This window comes from Pseudophryne corroboree, chromosome 10 (genome assembly GCF_028390025.1).
Source record: "Pseudophryne corroboree isolate aPseCor3 chromosome 10, aPseCor3.hap2, whole genome shotgun sequence".
In the NCBI taxonomy this organism is placed as follows: Eukaryota; Metazoa; Chordata; class Amphibia; order Anura; family Myobatrachidae; genus Pseudophryne; species Pseudophryne corroboree.
This window is the reverse complement of record NC_086453.1, coordinates 75,345,108-75,365,810: the sequence shown is the minus strand read 5'-3', so window position 1 is coordinate 75,365,810 and position 20,703 is coordinate 75,345,108. Positions and strand designations below refer to the sequence as shown.

At 44.7% G+C, this 20,703-nt stretch overlaps 1 protein-coding gene across 1 annotated transcript in view; it reads right to left on the bottom strand.

Annotated features, from left to right (window-relative positions):
• Positions 1-7,360: 7,360 nt before the first annotated feature.
• The window catches only part of LOC134967034 (hyaluronan synthase 1-like), a 33,551-nt gene continuing 20,208 nt past the window's right edge, over positions 7,361-20,703 (bottom strand). The window contains exons 4-5 of the mRNA XM_063944023.1: positions 12,588-12,720; positions 7,361-8,581 (exon numbers count right to left, since the gene is read on the bottom strand). Coding sequence (XP_063800093.1) covers positions 7,909-8,581; positions 12,588-12,720 — 806 coding nt within the window. The 3' untranslated portion in view covers positions 7,361-7,908. The remainder of the gene's footprint in view (positions 8,582-12,587; positions 12,721-20,703) is intronic.

Sequence of the window (20,703 nt, the reverse complement as noted above, 5' to 3'; positions counted from 1 at the left end):
TATCACTTCTTTTTTCCTGCTACTGATTCCTCTCCCTATGCAACCAAGCATCTGACTTGCCTTTCTCATTGCTTTGTTGCATTGTTTTCCTGCCTTCAAGTCACTTGAAATAGTGACTCCTAAATCTCTTTCCTCCTCAGTAGTTTCCATTATAGTACCCTTGATACTATACTTAGCCTTTGGGTTTTTGAGACCCAAGTGCATGATTTTGCATTTTTTAGCATTAAACTGTAGTTGCCACGTTCTTGACCATTTCTCAAGCCTACCTAGGTCATTAATCATTTGTTTGACCCCTCCTGGTGTGTCTACCCTGTTGCATATTTTTGTATCATCTGCAAAAAGGCATATCTTCCCTTCAATACCATCTGCAATGTCACCAACAAAGATATTAAAGAGAACTGGACCAAGTACAGATCCCTGGGGTACTCCACTGGTAACATTTCCCTCCATAGATTGCACTCCATTAACTACGATTGTCTGTTTCCTATCATGCAACCAGGTTCTTATCCAGCACCCACCTCTGTCACTTCAGGACATGCAAACTGCTGATGTGCAGCGCAATATCCTCTCTGGGGACATCATGCACCTCAGCTTGCAATAGTGCATCTAGTTTTATGCCAACATGGCGGTATTTGGACAGAATGGGCAGAGCGAGGGCCGAGTGTGGACTGCATTTTATTTTTCAGTCCCATGCACAGAAACGAGATAGGAGTAGAGAATGTGGATTTTTGGTGGTGTCTCTTGCTTTCCATGTCGGTGAGACCTTGTTTCCATGCAACAAAAAAAATTGCATATTGAAACTGACAAAGCAAATAGAAATTCACATATTTTGGACATCAAATCGCCAAATCATTCATAGAAACTGCTGTGACATAAGCAAACACATGGGGGCATTCCGGTTGCCTGGAAACCCCCCTCCTCTTGGCAAGTGACTGAAATTATGACAACATTAGCAATGGTATATAATACAATTACTAGAACTGCTGCCACATTATGCAGTTTAATTTCTTTATTATGGTATGTTTAACTTTTTCTGACCACTAATCTTATTTATATTATTTAAATATTTGATACAGCCTATACTGTAGACCATCTATAGTATAAAATATTTATACTATACTCCATACAGCATCCAATGTATAAATAGACCAATATTTACATTACTGTCTACGGTCATTTCTAGGTTCTTCTGGTGCTCCCCCAGGCTCCCGTACTTGCTCCAATGTTCCGCAGAGTGGGAGACTGTGGACTGCATTTGGAAATCCCCACTCTAGAAATCCTGCGTTTGCCACTGTGTGAGAATGTCATTTGTAGTTCTTTTGTCTTTGCCTTCTGGCTGTTCTGCACATCGGACAGCCTTGTGTCATTTCTAAACTCCCAGGTACCTCGATGTGTGTTAAATAAGTCAAGTGGGCAATTAATGGGTGAGAGATGCACCCTTTTCATATATTAAACACACAGTACCAAAACAGTAGCCTGACACCCCTAATCTTGGCACAACAGTGATTTCCATAATTCATTACTATTCCCTGTGTCTTAATTTGGCTCAATCATCACAAATATAATTAGTGGGATTCCTTGGAAATATATGTGTACAGGCCTGAGGATCTAGCAGAGTTTCTGTACATACCAGCGGATGCTTTACAACTATGAACAGCCTAGTTACTTAGCCAGTGGGGTACTTTTAATGAAGATAAAAGAGGTACAGTCGTACTCACTGTTACATACGCTGGTAGATGGAGCTGAGCTTGAGCAGAGATGAGTGTCATACAGCTCACCAGCCGGTGAGTGTATGTACAGTAGGTACAGTTTATGCTGGAACATCATCTAAAACAGCTCAAGATGGCACGGCACATGCCCAGTGGAATGAAGCGTCCATGGAGAAGTAGCAACATGGAGTTTGTGCAGTAGCACCCTCCACTTTCAACAGGATTGCAGTCATTTCTCTGCTTCTTAATAAATATATTAAACTGTATTGATGTAGTGGCACGAGATCAGAAAGAATTGTACTGTACTTAGGTGGCCTTGAAAAGTGATAAAGTGGAGAGAGATAAAGTACTAGACAATCAGCTCCTAACTTCCATGTTGCAGGCTGTGTTTGAAAAAAGGACAGTTAGGAGCTGGTTGGTTGGCACTTTAATTTTCTATGGGGCTACATTCCAGGAGCACCTCCAGGCTGGGTAATGAATATATAGGATTTTCCTTTGGATTAATGTTAGCTGGTTTTTAGTTAAATTAGCAATACTAAATATTGAGTATTTAAAAGTCTGGTGCAGGATACAAGTCTAGTTTTAGAAATTGGTTGGCATATCTCTGTCCACTTTAGCACTTGTCAGGGATTCGTACATGTGTCCCTTAATGACTGCATCTCTGCCTATATCTCTATCCTCTTCATGTGGAATAATTCCTTTCTTGGAAGCCAGTTTGATAAATGACAAGTATATGTACAAATATAATTATTTCCATCTATTATTTATGGTAGGTCTGGGTTGCTGAGCAATCATTAAGTACAAAGACCATAATATCTATACCTGATATGGAAATGTATTAAGAACTGATGTACTGTAGGTGTTGTTGTTGTTGTTGTTGTTGTTGTTGTTGTTGTTGTAATAAACTATACATAGTAAAAGCTTTTTGTCACCCCTTTCAGATATAATATATATATATATATATATATATATATATCATCAATATAATGATCCTATAAAGTGGGTTTCCTTCATACCCACATACAAATGCATATACATGGTTATGACCACCTCCTACATTTGACAGAAGTAGTTCAGTTTGTGCTAATTATTATGTATGCATTATGCAGATAAATAAATCACTGTTTTTCAATATTTGATTATTTTTGTTATTAGTGTTTTACAAATCTCAGTGACAAGTCAGACATTCTGTTTAAATTTCTCATACATTTTTTTTTCTTTTAATAAATGTGAATCTCCCAAATGACTCATTTTTGGTACGTCTCCATACAGAATTTGATAAAATCCCGGGCGTAGTGTTGGCGGAGCAGGTGTTCCAGGTTCTAGGTGCAGAGCAGGGTGCCGCAATCACTCAGCCAGTGCGAGTCACAGCATCATTATATATCATCTCAGACAGCATATAAGTGCTCCGAGGATGCTTCTGCATTAGAATGGAATGGTGTGTAGGTGTAACCCCATACTGTTCTGTGTAGTGAGAAATATTCCCCCCTCCCATTCTACTCCTGTTCCTCCCATTCCCATGGGACAAGAAGCTGCGTCCAAGACAGAAGTCGCCTCACTACTGGCTCGGCTGCCAACCTCTGTGTTCTTGCATGGATTCCTGATTGAGCAACACTGAGCATTGCTAACTGAGAGCCAGTGCTTACACTAGATAAACCTATGTGGCTACTCAGGGCATCTATGGTTAGGAGAAAGAGAATTAGAGATTATACCATAGAAAAAGCAATGGAACTGCGAGTCAAACATACTGTATAGGTACAGTAGGAGGAAATTATACATTAAGGGTCAATGGAAGCATCAAGAAGCACAAGAGGCAGGGATATACATTTAACAAATTACCCCCACACATATGTTTGATCCAGGTCTGTCCTCGTTTAGTGTACTGTTAGTACTACAGATTCTTGCTGATCATGCTTATGTACATGTCAGATTCAGGGGAGATGTATCAAGTCGTGGAGAGAATTAAAGTGGAAAGAGATAAAGAAACAACCAATCAGCTCCAATCTGTCATTTTTGTAGCACATCCTATAAAATGACAGTTAGACAGTTAGGTACTTTATACCCATCTACTTTAATGGGCAGATGTGTGTACTAAGCATTGGGGAGAGATAAAGTACCAGCTAATCAGATGTCATTTTTCAAAACAGCTTGTAACATAGCAGTTAGGAGCTGATTGGCTGGTACTTTATCTTTCTCCACTTTATAACTGTACAAGGCTTAATACATCCCCCACCCCCTCTCTCCATGGCTTGATATATTTCCCCCTCAACCTGTCTGTTACTGTAATAGTGCTACTGTACTGAGATTATTTCATTTACTTTAATTATGCTCCTAAACTTGATTTTCTTCTACAATATATTCCACCAAGTCCATGTAGAACCAAGTATAGAGGCAGGTGTGACCTGCAAGGCTTATGTCAGGACAAAAGAGCATATTCTATAATGGCAGAGGAATCTTTATAAGAAAAATCTAAAATACAATACATGGCAAACATTGGTGGTCATTCGCTCGGGAATTTTCTTCGCATCGCAGCGATTTTCCGCTAACTGTGCATGCGCAATATTCGCACTGCGACTGCGCCAAGTAAATTTGCTATGCAGTTAGGTGTTTTATTCACGACATTACGAGGTTTTTTTCTTCGTTCTGGTGATCGTAATGTGATTGACAGGAAGTGGGTGTTTCTGGGCGGAAACAGGCCGTTTTATGGGAGTGTTTGAAAAAACGCTACAGTTTCTGGGAAAAACGCGGGAGTGGCTGGAGAAACGGGGGAGTGTCTGGGCGAACGCTGGGTGTGTTTGTGACGTCAAACCAGGAACGACAAGCACTGAACTGATCGCACTGGAAGAGTAAGTCTCGAGCTACTCAGAAACTGCACAGAGAAGTCTTTTCGCAATATTGCGAATCTTTCATTCGCAATTTTGATAAGCTAAGATTCACTCCCAGTAGGCGGCATCTTAGCGTGTGCAAAACTGCTAAAAGCAGCTTGCGAGCAAACAACTCGGAATGAGGGCCGTTGTGTGCAACAAGGTAGCTTTGCAGTCAGCATTGTTGCCACGCTGCACGAGTGGGTTTCATTACAACCGTGCTCTATCTGTGTGGTGTTTGTATGTGCCCAATCCCCTTGCCCCCCCCCCCCATTTTTTTTCCTGGGTTTCCTTTGACAGTCCGTACACATTCTGATAGGATTATATGCTCCTGGAAGATAATTACGGGGAGAGTTATCAAATATTAGAGAGGAATAAAGTGGAGAGATATAAAGTATCTGCCATAAGCTTCTGGAATTTTACAGACTGTGCTAGAAAAATGACAGAAGCTGATTGGTTATTTGCTAAATATCCCCCTAAAAACTGTAAACCCCAATGAGGCGGGAACTGATGTGAATGATTCAGTAATCTCTGTACAGAAATGAGTATACATTCTGGTGCTATATAAATAACTAGTAATAATAATAAAACAAATGGCATTCCTCCTTCTTTATAGAATACTCCCTAGCATAAGAACAGCACACATGCATTTTGATGCTGTCGGGAGGATCCCGCTCATTAAAAGTTAAGACACAATACTCCGGGTGATCAGGACTCTCTTTGACAGATGAGCGGCATCATACCATGGCAGGACAGGGGTACTAATGCTGTTTCCCCCTGTTCTCCTTGCTTTCCTGGAACGGTCAATTTGAATAATTATAGCTAACAAGGAGAACAACATTTCTCTATAGCAAGTTGAAAGTAAGGAACAAACATAACAGGGTAAATAAAAAAAACACCACAAAAGCCATCAATACTAAAAATAAACATGTCATTTTTAATGATAACACTTAAATAAATAATGTCACATTTACACAATCTATATTAGTCATTATGTGCAAACATGTGAAGTAGCGTAAGTTCTTATGAGATCAGATGCTCACACTGATATGACATGTTTTGCGGCAAAGAGCTGTGCCGCAGTTCTCTGCCATATCTGGGTAGGAGAAAAAAGTTTCCTTCACTCAATAACATTATAATCAATAATTATTAGTAAGAATGAATATGTGAATGCATTTGTTTCATAAAACGTACAGGTATACTAATAACAGCATGTGGCCCATCTGCACATAAAATTAAAGGATAACAACGTTCAAAATTGATGTTAGCTAATTAAAATCATTGTACTGGGAAGCACAACTTCCTGGAATAAATACTGAATGAGATCACTGCCTGAAATAACCTGTTGAATACTCTGAAATATAGTTGCTGCCATTTGAGAGATACAGATGTATCCTCATACACTGTTGCTGAAGTACTGGTAAATAGCCCTTCCAGGTGGGTTGGTTCTAAATCGGAGTGGGAGAAGGGACCTTCTGACGTCACTAGGGGAGGAGACACGTCACCAGGGAGAGGAGCTATGGCCGAACAGGGTACCCGAAAAGTACCCTCGCCACGCTTCGGGCTCGGTGGCTCGCTACGCTTCGCTCGCCACCTGATTACTAGAGATAATAGTTGGTAGCGTGGATAGTAGAGGAACTATCCCGCTGGCCTAGCTCCTCCCCCTTGTGTCGTGGCTCCTTCCCCTGACGTAAAAGTCCCTTAGGCCACTTGAATCTAGCATCTACCCTTCCAGGTGTACCAGGTCCCAGAATTATTCCTTATTTCCAGGTCTCAAAATGTACTTCTAATTTGCAAAAATAATACAACAGGGTGCGACAAAAGTACTGATTCATTGGACAAGCGACATTTGTACATTTGTATGTGACTGAGTTTGACTCTGTGTATGAAGTGCTACAATGCGAGCGGCTGCTGCTTTTCACATGCCAAGTTCTGTTGTGCTTCATCTGCACCTTTGTACATGTGCAAAACTAATTCCTGAGTGGTTAGAGACACAGCCCAGCATCTGCAGTAAACTGTTAGTGTTTCACCGCACCTGCAATATGAATAAGACACAAAATGTAAAGAAAACTAGGGTACGCCAATTCTTCATCTCAGCCGCACCGGGCGTCTCACATCTTATGGTGTATTGAGGCAAGATGCAAGAGGACACATTCCTTAGCAAACTCAGTAACTACAGAAACGTACTATGGGCTGCACTGATTGATTACATTGTTATTTGTGTAACTAAGGACAGAGGGGCTCAGAGCTGATCACTGCTGTGCGTTTTTACACAGCGGGCGATCAGGACTGAACTGCGCATGCTATTGGCTTCTCAGCCCTGCGATCGCCTCTGCCTGATTGACAGGCAGAGGTGTTCACTGAGTGGGAGGGGGCAGGCCGGCAGGGTATGGCCGCCGTTTTGGGGGCACGGTCCAGGCAACGCAGGCGTGGCTGGCCCGTGTGGGGGGGGGGAGGGCTGCAGCGGCTGCGTGACATCACATGCAGCTGCTGTGACCCGGGATGCGACAATTACCTCCCTGCCAGCACGCAGGAGCTGCGCAGGTAGGGAGCTACTTGTCAAGTACAAAAGCATCGCCGCTGTGCAATGCTTTTGTACTTGTGAGGGGGGGGGTGGGGTGTAGGGCCTGACATGCAGGGCAGACTAGCCCGGTGCTGGGCTTCCTCCCGCATGTCAGAGTAAATGATCGTAGATGTGCTAAATCAGGGATGGGGAACCTTTGGCACTCCAGCTGTTGTTGAACTACACATCCCAGCATGCCCTGCTACAGTTTTAGCATGGCCAAATAGCAAAACTGTAGCAGGGCATGCTGGGATGTGTAGTTCAACAACAGCTGGAGTGCCAAAGGTTCCCCATCACTGTGCTAAATTTAGCACATCTACGATCAACTCTGAATTACCCCCAGAGTCGACAATACACAACTAAGGCAGATGGCAATCCGGTGTGTTTCTGGGCTTTCAATATAACACTTAAAGTAAGTGCAGAAGATCAGTTTCTTCTCATCTACATTAAAATATGTATTTAATAAGGGCTAAAGAGAGTAAAAGTGTAAAATCTGTGCAATAGATCCTGTAAACCACATCAACCAATAAGGCATTTGCTTCCATTTTCTAAATTGTGCTAGAAAAATGTCAGGCTCTCATTGGTTGTCATAGGATATATAATTTTTCTGTGCAATTTCATGTGTCCCGGTTTTCATACAGGGGTTTCTTAATATTTCCTAAATGCACTGTGGAACCAACACACTACGGTGATGAATACAGTGGCTAATTCTTCTGGTAGCGTGAGTGCCTAATATTCCGTTGGACCTAATGTTCTCATCCGGCATCCCTGTTCAATTCTCAATGTCATAGTAGTTACTCCTTTTCCGACAGCAGCGTCTGATCCACAACCAGTAGAGGGCGATCATTAGTAACCAGTATCCAGCATAGGAGGAAGAACCGTAAATCAGATAAAGCTTCTCTGCCTCAATAATTCCACAGCTGGGGTTCAGTGACATCATGATGATAGTATAGAGGAGGCCAGCAAATAGAATTCCCCACCAGATGGACAGTGGCAGAAGGGGCATAAAGTTGCCCACCATCTTCTTGCGCCCTGATGTGCCCCAGTTGCTCTTGTTCATTGTAAGAATGGCAAAGTACTTTGTAGGGAGGAGGCCAGCCATGTATAGTACAGCGTAGAGTGACATAAATATCATGACCATATTACGCCGAAGGAAACACGCATACAGGGCCTTGACGGTGGCAATGAGCTGGATGATGAGCAACACCCACATAATGTCCCAGATATGGCAGCTGAAGAATAGTTTTATCACCGTCGCTGTAACGAAGAACGGGAAGATGCCGGCGATGACTGACTCGTAGGTCATCCAGAGGTGGTGCTTGTGCCACCAGAGGGCATTGTAGAGCCACTCACGGAAGTAAGACTTGGTCCATCGAGTCTGCTGATTAAGCCAACGCAGTAACTGTGCTGGAGTCTCAGAATAGCACTTCGATCGGGCAGTGTACCTGAAAGGGTCATGAATTTAGGCACATGTTACATTTCACAGGATTACTGAGGAATGCATGCACATAACGAACGGCAATTGCACACTAATGGGTGTGGATTATTAGATCTACAGTAAAAAGGTAAAAAGTAGAAGGTAAAAAAGTAAAAAAAAGGTGGAAAAAAAAGTAAAAAAATAAAGGTAAAAAGTAAAAGTCTATAGGTCTACCATTAATGGTAGACACGCATTAGGTTGACAAGGTCAAAATGTCAACATAGAATAGGTAGAAAATAAAGTAGGATAGGTCAACAGGGTGAAAAGGTTGACATGTAAATGGTCGACACAAAAAAGGTAGACTTTATTTTAGTTTTTTGGGTGTTTTGTCACTTTTCTACCATAAACAAGCCCCATTAATGTATCACATCCCCCACTTCGGGCAAGGTTACTTACTATTCCTAATCGTAGTCCACATGGATGGTAAAGTATGAAAAAGTTGAAAAAAATTATTTAAAAAAACTTGTGTCTACCATATGTGCAGGGTTGGACTGGCCCACAGGGGCACAGGGGAAACCACCGGTGGGCCCCACCGCCTGGGGTTCCCACCTCCTCCTCCTCCTCCTCCTCCTTCTCCAGGGTTCAGGTTCAGACTGTGCACTTGAATTGTACATTATTGTACATTGTATGTTTTCTACAGAGCAGTTTATCAAGGCGCCCAGCCCATGCACTCTCTAATTGTTAGGCAAACCAATGTGGTGGCTGGCCACAACCCCTCTGGAGACTTGGCCACACCCCTAAACATGGGCCCCTACCACTGAATCGCCCCGGTGGGCCCTTCACGTCCCAGTCCGATTCTGCATATGTGTGTTGACCCTTTTGACCCTGTCGAACTAATGCATGTCTACCATTAGTGGTAGACCTATTGACTGTAGACCTTGTTAGTGTAGATCTATAGTCCGGATGCCCACACTAATATGGGCCTGATTCATGTTTGTAAGTAAAGCAATTAAGCAAGTAACTTTGTGTCTGGAACAAACCAGGGCCCTCATTCCGAGTTGATCGGTCGGTATTTTTCATCGCATCGCAATGAAAATCCGCTTAGTACGCATGCGCAATATTCGCACTGCGACTGCGCCAAGTAATTTTACAATGAAGATAGTATTTTTACTCACGGCTTTTTCATCGCTCCGGCGATCGTAATGTGATTGACAGGAAATGGGTGTTACTGGGCGGAAACACGGCGTTTTATGGGCGTGTGGATGAAAACGCTACCGTTTCCGGAAAAAACGCAGGAGTGGCTGGAGAAACGGAGGAGTGGCTGGGCGAACGCTGGGTGTGTTTGTGACGTCAAACCAGGAACGACAAGCACTGAACTGATCGCACAGGCAGAGTAAGGTTGAAGTTACTCAGAAACTGCAAAGTAGTTAGTAATCGCAATATTGCGAATACATCGGTCGCAATTTTAAGAAGCTAAGATACACTCCCAGTAGGCGTAGGCTTAGCGTGTGTAACTCTGCTAAATTCGCCTTGCGACCGATCAACTCGGAATGAGGGCCCATGGGTGGTCATTCCGAGTTGATCGTAGCTGTGCTAAATTTAGCACAGCTACGATCACGATCGTTATCATAGACATGCTGGGGGACACCCAGCACAGGGCTATCCCGCCCCGCATGTCACTGCCAGCCCCTTTCCCCCCGCAGAAGTGCAAAAGCATCGCCCAGCGGCGATGCTATTGTACTTTAGGAGTAGCTCCCTGCCAGCGCAGCTTTAGCGTGCTGGCCGGGAGCTACTCATCACTCCCCGGCCCACAGCGGTTGTGTGTGATGTCACGCAGCCACTGCGGCCTGCCCCCCGCACGCCTGCGTTGGCCGGACCGCGCCCATGAAAAGCCCCCCCCCTCCGCCCAAAGACTGCCTCTGCCTGTTAATCAGGCGATCAGAGCGGTCCAACGGCCGTCGGCCATCTGGCATGCGCCGGTGCACTGCGGCGCTGGCGCATGCACAGTTCCAACCTGATTGGCTGCTGTGCGAAAACGCACAGCACCGATCAGGTCAGGAATGACCCCCCATGTTGCCATGTAAGGGTAGCAAATACATTTATATTGTTTCTGTGCAGGGTAAATACTGGCTGCTTTTGCATGTAACCCTTAGATGTTAGACAGCTTTATTTTTACACTGCAAATTTTATTTCAGTTTCAACCCACCCCACGCAAATCTAACGCTCTCTGCACATGTTACATCTGCCCCACCTACAGTGCAACATAGTTTTGCCCAGTTGCATGCTTTTTTGCTTTACTTACAAACATGAATCAGGTCCAATGTCCCATCATGAAAGAAGTGAAATTTTCTTGTCTAAAGGTGCGTACACACTGGCCGATATATTCTCTTGAACGGCCGATATATCGCGGGTCCGTCGGCCAGTGTGTATGACCAATATGTCTATGAACTCCATCGTTCATAGATGTATCGCATCGGCCTTGCTGCACAGCTGACGGCCAATATATCGCTAGATATATTGGCATGGTGGTGTATGTGTACGGGCGGTCAGCCAACTGCCCATTCACATGCTGCACCAGCAGGCGGCAATTGACAGCTGAACTGGGTGGGCGTGTTCACACAGGAGGCCTTACTCAGTTGGAAAACATTGGGTTGGTGCAAGTTTCAATGATGTGACCGATAACGCATTAAAAACGCATGTCAACTGAAATCCATGGTCCTAAGACAGTGCGAGTGGGTGTCTCAGTTGTCTGATAAATCAGATGTCGCGTTAGTATAAAGATGCATTCGTAAATGTTGCAAATGACGAATTGCCAGAATGTCAACATTGTGAAAGTTGCCAGACAGTGGGCATGCAGTATTAGTCTAAAACTAAGCTTAACCTTAACTCTAATCTAAACCTAATCCTAACCCTAGCCAGTGGCGCAAGTAGAATTTTTTTCTTAGTGGCACTGATAGTAAAAATGGGCATGGTCACATGACATGATGGGGTGTGGTCACATGAAACTAGGGAAGGGCTACATGACAATAGGGGCATGGCCACATAATGCCACACACCGTAATGTCCCTTACACATTATGCCAGAAACTGTAATGCCCATTACACATTATGCCACACACCGTAATGCTTATTACACTATTCCACACACCGTAATGCCTATTACATATTATGCCACACACAGTTATGCCACTGACACCATTTTATGTCCCACACACAAAAATGACCCTTACAAATTATGCCCCACAGTAATGCTTCTATTTACTATCTGCCAGAAGTTTCATGGCAAAAGTTGCAGATTTCTGCATCTTCTCCTGGCGGCACCAATGTTCCCGGCACATCTGGGTAACGCTATACATGCAGTGGTGTAATTATAAAATTTGCCGTCCCCTGTGGTATTTTAGTGCCGCTTACACGCATAATGCCCCCTGTAGTGCTGCTCACACGCACGATGCCCTTTGCTGTGCTGCTTACACACATAATGCCAGGTGTTACTTGCTCATTGTCAGGGGTTTCTTGCTTGTTGCCAGAGGTTGCATCTTCATTGAGGACAGAGACTCTGTGCCCTGCGGCACCTGTGGTGGGCTGGTGGTACTTCATACCACCACCATATTTCTTAATGGTACTCCGTACCCTACTTTCAGCACTGACCCTAGCCCTAAAATCAGGTATCGTCTCTGTAGCTGTCGACATTCATGTGGACCATCTGAGAGTGGGCCTGATTCAGAGCTGTATACAAATGCATTCACACCTGCAACCTCGGGTGCAGCTTCTTTACGGAAATACGCTAATGCTGCTGCCATTTGGAAATGGATTGAGACGCCCACCAGCGACCTTGCAAATATCATTCCATTTATATCTGCAAAAGCAGAGTTATTTCTGGTAAATCCGAGGGATCTTGAATTTCTTAATGCCACAAAAATGTGGATAAGAACTGATAATTATAGGTCTAAAACCCGATAATTAATAAATACTGTATGCCCCTTAGAGTTCATTATTTCTCCTTATTCCCAATGATATACTTTCGCTTTGACTTACTTTGTGGCATAGCCAATACTCAGCATTCGGTTAGTAAGGTGTCGGTCATCTCCAAAGGTGCAGTGGGTTCCTAGGAACTTCTGATTGTACCAAGACTCAAGGAATGTCTGAAGAAGGTCGTTTCGGTAAAGACCTGAATTATCAGAAAACATATTGATTATTTTAGGGGGGGGGGGAAGCAGGGACTGTATTCAACTGACAGAGGGAACACATATAATGTTAGCGTGAAGAAACAGGGGAACTTCCATGTCTAAAACAGAAAAAAATGAAATAAAAATAGCTCAAATGCACCACAAAAATGACGGACATTAATAAGTCAACATTAAAACAACAGCATATGGGCCCTCATTCCGAGTTGTTCGCTCGAAGATTTTCATCGCATCGCAGTGAGAATTCTCTTAGTGCGCATGCGCAATGTTCGCACTGCGACTGCGCCAAGTAACTTTACTATGAAGAAAGTAAGTTTACTCACGGCTTTTTCATCGCTCCGACGTTCGCATTGTGATTGACAGGAAATGGGTGTTACTGGGCGGATGCACGGCGTTTTAGGGGCGTGTGGCTGGAAACGCTACCGTTTCCGGAGAAAACGCAGGAGTGGCCGGGGAAACGGTGGGTGTGCCTGGGCGAACGCTGGGTGTGTTTATGACGTCAGCCAGGACCGAAAAGCACTGAACTGATCGCACAGGCAGAGTAAGTCTGAAGTTACTCAAAAACTGCTAACTCGTTTGTTATCGCAATATTGCGCATACATCGGTCGCACATTTAAGAAGCTAAGATTCACTCCCAGTAGGCGGCGGCTTAGCGTGTGTAACTCTGCTACATTCGCCTTGCGAGCGATCAACTCGGAATGAGGGCCCTAGTACAGCAATATAAATGATTCTGACAGATGGAGAACGCGCTTAACTGACAGCGCCAAATCTCTGTGCAGTAACTGAGTCCCATTATCATAGACCCAGTATAGGTAATGCATAACAAGGGAGTTTAAAGAGACGGTCTCAGAGCAGTAGCACAGCAAGATCAAACGCAGTTCTCCATTGGGAACTGATATTAGAAGCACGCAAAGTGAGTCAGTGCAATGATCTTTGAAAGATGTCCTTCTGGAACTCTGTGGCTCCCTCTCGGAAATTGTGAGACCCTCCGGTAGCCCCGGTTCTTAGGTACAAGGTTGTACAGTCACAGAACATCTAACTTTTTTGTGCTGGTAAGTTTTTCCCCAAAGGACACGTTAACATGAAAGCTTCTGGTATATAGTCCAACTGTCAGATGCTGAGGTGGCCCTGGTGTCTTCTGATGCGTTTCATCACCAGTTGCGCTTTTCACAAAGGAAATAGGAATTGCAGAATTCCGTAAGAATATCTTTCACAGATCATTGAATTTACTCATTTACACACTTTTAACATCAATTCCCACTGGAGAATGTTGGGCCCTATTTAAGAAGGAAAAATAACCCATGTAGCAGTCGCTAAAGGGCTTATGTCCAAACAGCTGTAAACTAAGACTGCTGCTGTTTATCACTGTATTGCCTATTCAATCAATACATGGTGAAAGCGATATGGCCAAATGTGGAGTCACTGCTGCTTTTCTGGCTTCAGTGTAGCCTTCCAGGCGCTGCTGGGTCCCCACCGAGTGAAAGAGTCATACACTTACAGTACACAGATTGGCAATCGCGCTAGGCTGCCAGCTGTTGAGTGAAGGACGCAGCTGAAAAGGGGACATCACTGAAACTCACCAGCGAGGTAAGTAATGCTAAATACCTACGGCACATTCCTTAGTATCACTGTAAAAGTAAATTTAATATGGCACTGGTATGTCTCTAAATCATGTTACATGCACCTTAAAAACATATCCAAAATACGACCATATCTTACACAAGACACTGCAAAAACTCTAATCCATGCACTCATCATCTCCCGCATTGATTATTGTAATAGTCTCCTGACCGGTCTTCCCAAACATAGGCTCTCACCACTACAATCCATTTTAAATGCAGCTGCGAGGCTAATCTTCCTCGCCAGACGTTCTTCATCTGCTGATCCGCTCTGTCAGTCCCTCCATTGGTTACCGGTATTCTACCGTGTCAAATATAAAATACTTTTACTTACATACAAGGCTATTACCCAAACTGCACCATCATACATCTCCTCACTCATCTCAAAATATCTCCCTACCAGACCTCTCCGCTCTGCACAAGATCTGCGTCTCTCATCCACATGTATTACCTGTTCCCACTCAAAATTACAGGACTTTACCCGGGCTTCACCCACTCTGTGGAATGCACTCCCACGCACAATAAGACTCTCCTCTAGTCTCCAAACCTTTAAACGTTCTCTGAAAACTCATCTCTTCAGACAAGCCTACCAAATTTCAGACCCACACACACAACCTTCACAGCTTCCCTATCAAGTTACATCCCCTCTGTACAGTCCACATAAACTCACATTTTGTCTTCCAACATTGCTGGGTGATCATATCATATACAACCCATTAAGAACCTAGCAACCTGGGGAACCATTATGTGACAGGTAGCATCTATCCTTGTGTATCAATGCCTATTTCCCTATAGATTGTAAGCTTGCGAGTAGAGATGTGCACTTGAAATTTTTCGGGTTTTGTGTTTTGGTTTTGGGTTCGGTTCCGCGGCCGTGTTTTGGGTTCGACCGCATTTTGGCAAAACCTCACCGAATTTTTTTTGTCGGATTCGGGTGTTTTTTTTTCTCAAAAAACACTAAAAAACAGCTTAAATCATAGAATTTGGGGGTCATTTTGATCCCAAAGTATTATTAACCTCAAAAAACATAATTTCCACTCATTTTCAGTCTATTCTGAATACCTCACACCTCACAATATTATTTTTAGTCCTAAAATTTGCACCGAGGTCGCTGGATGACTAAGCTAAGCGACCCTAGTGGCCAACACAAACACCTGGCCCATCTAGGAGTGGCACTGCAGTGTCACGCAGGATGGCCCTTCCAAAAAACACTCCCCAAACAGCACATGACGCAAAGAAAAAAAGAGGCGCAATGAGGTAGCTGTGTGAGTAAGATAAGCGACCCTAGTGGCCGACACAAACACCGGGCCCATCTAGGAGTGGCACTGCAGTGTCACGCAGGATGGCCCTTCCAAAAAACACTCCCCAAACAGCACATGACGCAAAGAAAAAAAGAGGCGCAATGAGGTAGCTGTGTGAGTAAGATAAGCGACCCTAGTGGCCGACACAAACACCTGGCCCATCTAGGAGTGGCACTGCAGTGTCACGCAGGATGGCCCTTCCAAAAAACACTCCCCAAACAGCACATGACGCAAAGAAAAAAAGAGGCGCAATGAGGTAGCTGTGTGAGTAAGATAAGCGACCCTAGTGGCCGACACAAACACCTGGCCCATCTAGGAGTGGCACTGCAGTTTCACGCAGGATGGCTCTTCCAAAAAACACTCCCCAAACAGCACATGACGCAAAGAAAAAAAGAGGCGCAATGAGGTAGCTGTGTGAGTAAGATAAGCGACCCTAGTGGCCGACACAAACACCTGGCCCATCTAGGAGTGGCACTGCAGTGTCACGCAGGATGGCCCTTCCAAAAAACACTCCCCAAACAGCACATGACGCAAAGAAAAATTAAAGAAAAAAGAGGTGCAAGATGGAATTGTCCTTGGGCCCTCCCACCCACCCTTATGTTGTATAAATAGGACATGCACACTTTAACCAACCCATCATTTCAGTGACAGAGTCTGCCACACGACTGTGACTGAAATGACGGGTTGGTTTGGACCCCCACCAAAAAAGAAGCAATTAATCTCTCCTTGCACAAACTGGCTCTACAGAGGCAAGATGTCCACCTCATCATCATCCTCCGATATATCACCATGTACATCCCCCTCCTCACAGATTATCAATTTGTCCCCACTGGAATCCACCATCTCAGCTCCCTGTGTACTTTGTGGAGGCAATTGCTGCTGGTCAATGTCTCCACGGAGGAATTGATTATAATTAATTTTAATGAACATCATCTTCTCCACATTTTCTGGAAGTAACCTCGTACGCCGATTGCTGACAAGGTGAGCGGCGGCACTAAACACTCTTTCGGAGTACACACTTGTGGGAGGGCAACTTAGGTAGAATAAAGCCAGTTTGTGCAAGGGCCTCCAAATTGCCTCTTTTTCCTGCCAGTATAAGTACGGACTGTGTGATGTGCCTATTTGGATGCGGTCACTCATATAATCCTCCACCATTCTTTCAATGGGGAGAGAATCATATGCAGTGACAGTAGACGACATGTCCGTAATCGTTGTCATGTCCTTCAGTCCGGACCAGATGTCAGCATCAGCAGTCGCTCCAGACTGCCCTGCATCACCGCCAGCGGGTGGGCTCGGAATTCTGAGCCTTTTCCTCGCACCCCCAGTTGCGGGAGAATGTGAAGGAGGAGATGTTGACAGGTCGCGTTCCGCTTGACTTGACAATTTTCTCACCAGCAGGTCTTTGAACCCCAGCAGACTTGTGTCTGCCGGAAAGAGAGATCCAAGGTAGGTTTTAAATCTAGGATCGAGCACGGTGGCCAAAATGTAGTGCTCTGATTTCAACAGATTGACCACCCGTGAATCCTTGTTAAGCGAATTAAGGGCTCCATCCACAAGTCCCACATGCCTAGCGGAATCGCTTCGTGTTAGCTCCTCCTTCAATGTTTCCAGCTTCTTCTGCAAAAGCCTGATGAGGGGAATGACCTGACTCAGGCTGGCAGTGTCTGAACTGACTTCACGTGTGGCAAGTTCAAAGGGCAGCAGAACCTTGCACAACGTTGAAATCATTCTCCACTGCGCTTGAGACAGGTGCATTCCACCTCCTATATCGTGCTGAATTGTATAGGATTGAATGGCCTTTTGCTGCTCCTCCTACCTCTGAAGCATATATAGGGTTGAATTCCACCTCGTTACCACTTCTTGCTTCAGATGATGGCAGGGCAGGTTCAGGCGTTTTTGGTGTTGCTCCAGTCTTTTGTACGTGGTGCCTGTACGCCGAAAGTGTCCCGCAATTCTTCTGGCCACCGACAGCATCTCTTGCACGCCCCTGTCGTTTTTTAAAAAATTCTGCACCACCAAATTCAAGGTATGTGCAAAACATGGGACGTGCTGGAATTTGCCCATATTTAATGCACACACAATATTGCTGGCGTTGTCCGATGCCACAAATCCACAGGAGAGTCCAATTGGGGTAAGCCATTCCGCGATGATCTTCCTCAGTTGCCGTAAGAGGTTTTCAGCTGTGTGCGTATTCTGGAAACCGGTGATACAAAGCGTAGCCTGCCTAGGAAAGAGTTGGCGTTTGCGAGATGCTGCTACTGGTGCCGCCGCTGCTGTTCTTGCGGCGGGAGTCCATACATCTACCCAGTGGGCTGTCACAGTCATATAGTCCTGACCCTGCCCTGCTCCACTTGTCCACATGTCCGTGGTTAAGTGGACATTGGGTACAACTGCATTTTTTAGGACACTGGTGAGTCTTTTTCTGACGTCCGTGTACATTCTCGGTATCGCCTGCCTAGAGAAGTGGAACCTAGATGGTATTTGGTAACGGGGGCACACTACCTCAAGAAATTGTCTAGTTCCCTGTGAACTAACGGCGGTTACCGGACGCACGTCTAACACCAACATAGTTGTCAAGGCCTCAGTTATCCGCTTTGCAACAGGATGACTGCTGTGATATTTCATCTTCCTCGCAAAGGACTGTTGGACAGTCAATTGCTTACTGGAAGTAGTACAAGTGGGCTTACGACTTCCCCTCTGGGATGACCATCGACTCCCAGCAGCAACAACAGCAGCGCCAGCAGCAGTAGGCGTTACACGCAAGGATGCATCGGAGGAATCCCAGGCAGGAGAGGAATCGTCAGAATTGCCAGTGACATGGCCTGCAGGACTATTGGCATTCCTGGGGAAGGAGGAAATTGACACTGAGGGAGTTGGTGGGGTGGTTTGCGTGAGCTTGGTTACAAGAGGAAGGGATTTACTGGTCAGTGGACTGCTTCCGCTGTCACCCAAAGTTTTTGAACTTGTCACTGACTTATTATGAATGCGCTGCAGGTGACGTATAAGGGAGGATGTTCCGAGGTGGTTAACGTCCTTACCCCTACTTATTACAGCTTGACAAAGGCAACACACGGCTTGACACCTGTTGTCCGCATTTCTGTTGAAATACTTCCACACCGAAGAGCTGATTTTTTTTTGGTATTTTCACCAGGCATGTCAACGGCCATATTCCTCCCACGGACAACAGGTGTCTCCCCGGGTGCCTGACTTAAACAAACCACCTCACCATCAGAATCCTCCTGGTCAATTTCCTCCCCAGCGCCAGCAACACCCATATCCTCCTCATCCTGGTGTACTTCAACACTGACATCTTCAATCTGACTATCAGGAACTGGACTGCGGGTGCTCCTTCCAGCACTTGCAGGCCCCGTGCAAATGGTGGAAGGCGCATGCTCTTCACGTCCAGTGTTGGGAAGGTCAGGCATCGCAACCGACACAATTGGACTCTCCTTGTGGATTTGGGATTTCGAAGAACGCACAGTTCTTTGCGGTGCTACTGCTTTTGCCAGCTTGAGTCTTTTCATTTTTCTAGCGAGAGGCTGAGTGCTTCCATCCTCATGTGAAGCTGAACCACTAGCCATGAACATAGGCCAGGGCCTCAGCCGTTCCTTGCCACTCCGTGTGGTAAATGGCATATTGGCAAGTTTACGCTTCTCCTCCGACAATTTTATTTTAGATTTTGGAGTCCTTTTTTTACTGATATTTGGTGTTTTGGATTTTACATGCTCTGTACTATGACATTGGGCATCGGCCTTGGCAGACGACGTTGCTGGCATTTCATCGTCTCGGCCATGACTAGTGGCAGCAGCTTCAGCACGAGGTGGAAGTGGATCTTGATCTTTCCCTAATTTTGGAACCTCAACATTTTTGTTCTCCATATTTTAATAGGCACAACTAAAAGGCACCTCAGGTAAACAATGGAGATGGATGGATACTAGTATACTTATGGATGGACGAGCGACTGCCGACACAGAGGTAGCTACAGCCGTGGACTACCGTACTGTGTCTGCTGCTAATATAGACTGGATGATAATGAGATGAAATCAATATATATATATATAATATCACTAGTACTGCTGCCGGACAGGTATATATATTTATTATGTAATGACTGATGACGGACCTGCTGGACACTGTCAGCTCAGCAGCACCGCAGACTGCTACAGTAAGCTACTATAGTAGTATGTATAAAGAAGAAAGGAAAAAAAAAACCACGGGTAGGTGGTATACAATTATGGATGGACGAGCGACTGCCGACACAGAGGTAGCTACAGCCGTGGACTACCGTACTGTGTCTGCTGCTAATATAGACTGGATGATAATGAGATGAAATCAATATATATATATATATAATATCACTAGTACTGCAGCCGGACAGGTATATATATTTATTATGTAATGACTGATGACGGACCTGCTGGACACTGTCAGCTCAGCAGCACCGCAGACTGCTACAGTAAGCTACTATAGTAGTATGTATAAAGAAGAATGAAAAAAAAAAAACCACGGGTAGGTGGTATACAATTATGGATGGATGAGCGACTGCCGACACAGAGGTAGCTACAGCCGTGGACTACCGTACTGTGTCTGCTGCTAATATAGACTGGATGATAATGAGATGAAATCAATATATATATATATAATATCACTAGTACTGCAGCCGGACAGGTATATATATTTATTATGTAATGACTGATGACGGACCTGCTGGACACTGTCAGCTCAGCAGCACCGCAGACTGCTACAGTAAGCTACTATAGTAGTATGTATAAAGAAGAATGAAAAAAAAAAAAAAACACGGGTAGGTGGTATACAATTATGGATGGACGAGCGACTGCCGACACAGAGGTAGCTACAGCCGTGGACTACCGTACTGTGTCTGCTGCTAATATAGACTGGATGATAATGAGATGAAATCAATATATATATATATATATAATATCACTAGTACTGCAGCCGGACAGGTATATATATTTATTATGTAATTACTGATGACGGACCTGCTGGACACTGTCAGCTCAGCAGCACCGCAGACTGCTACAGTAAG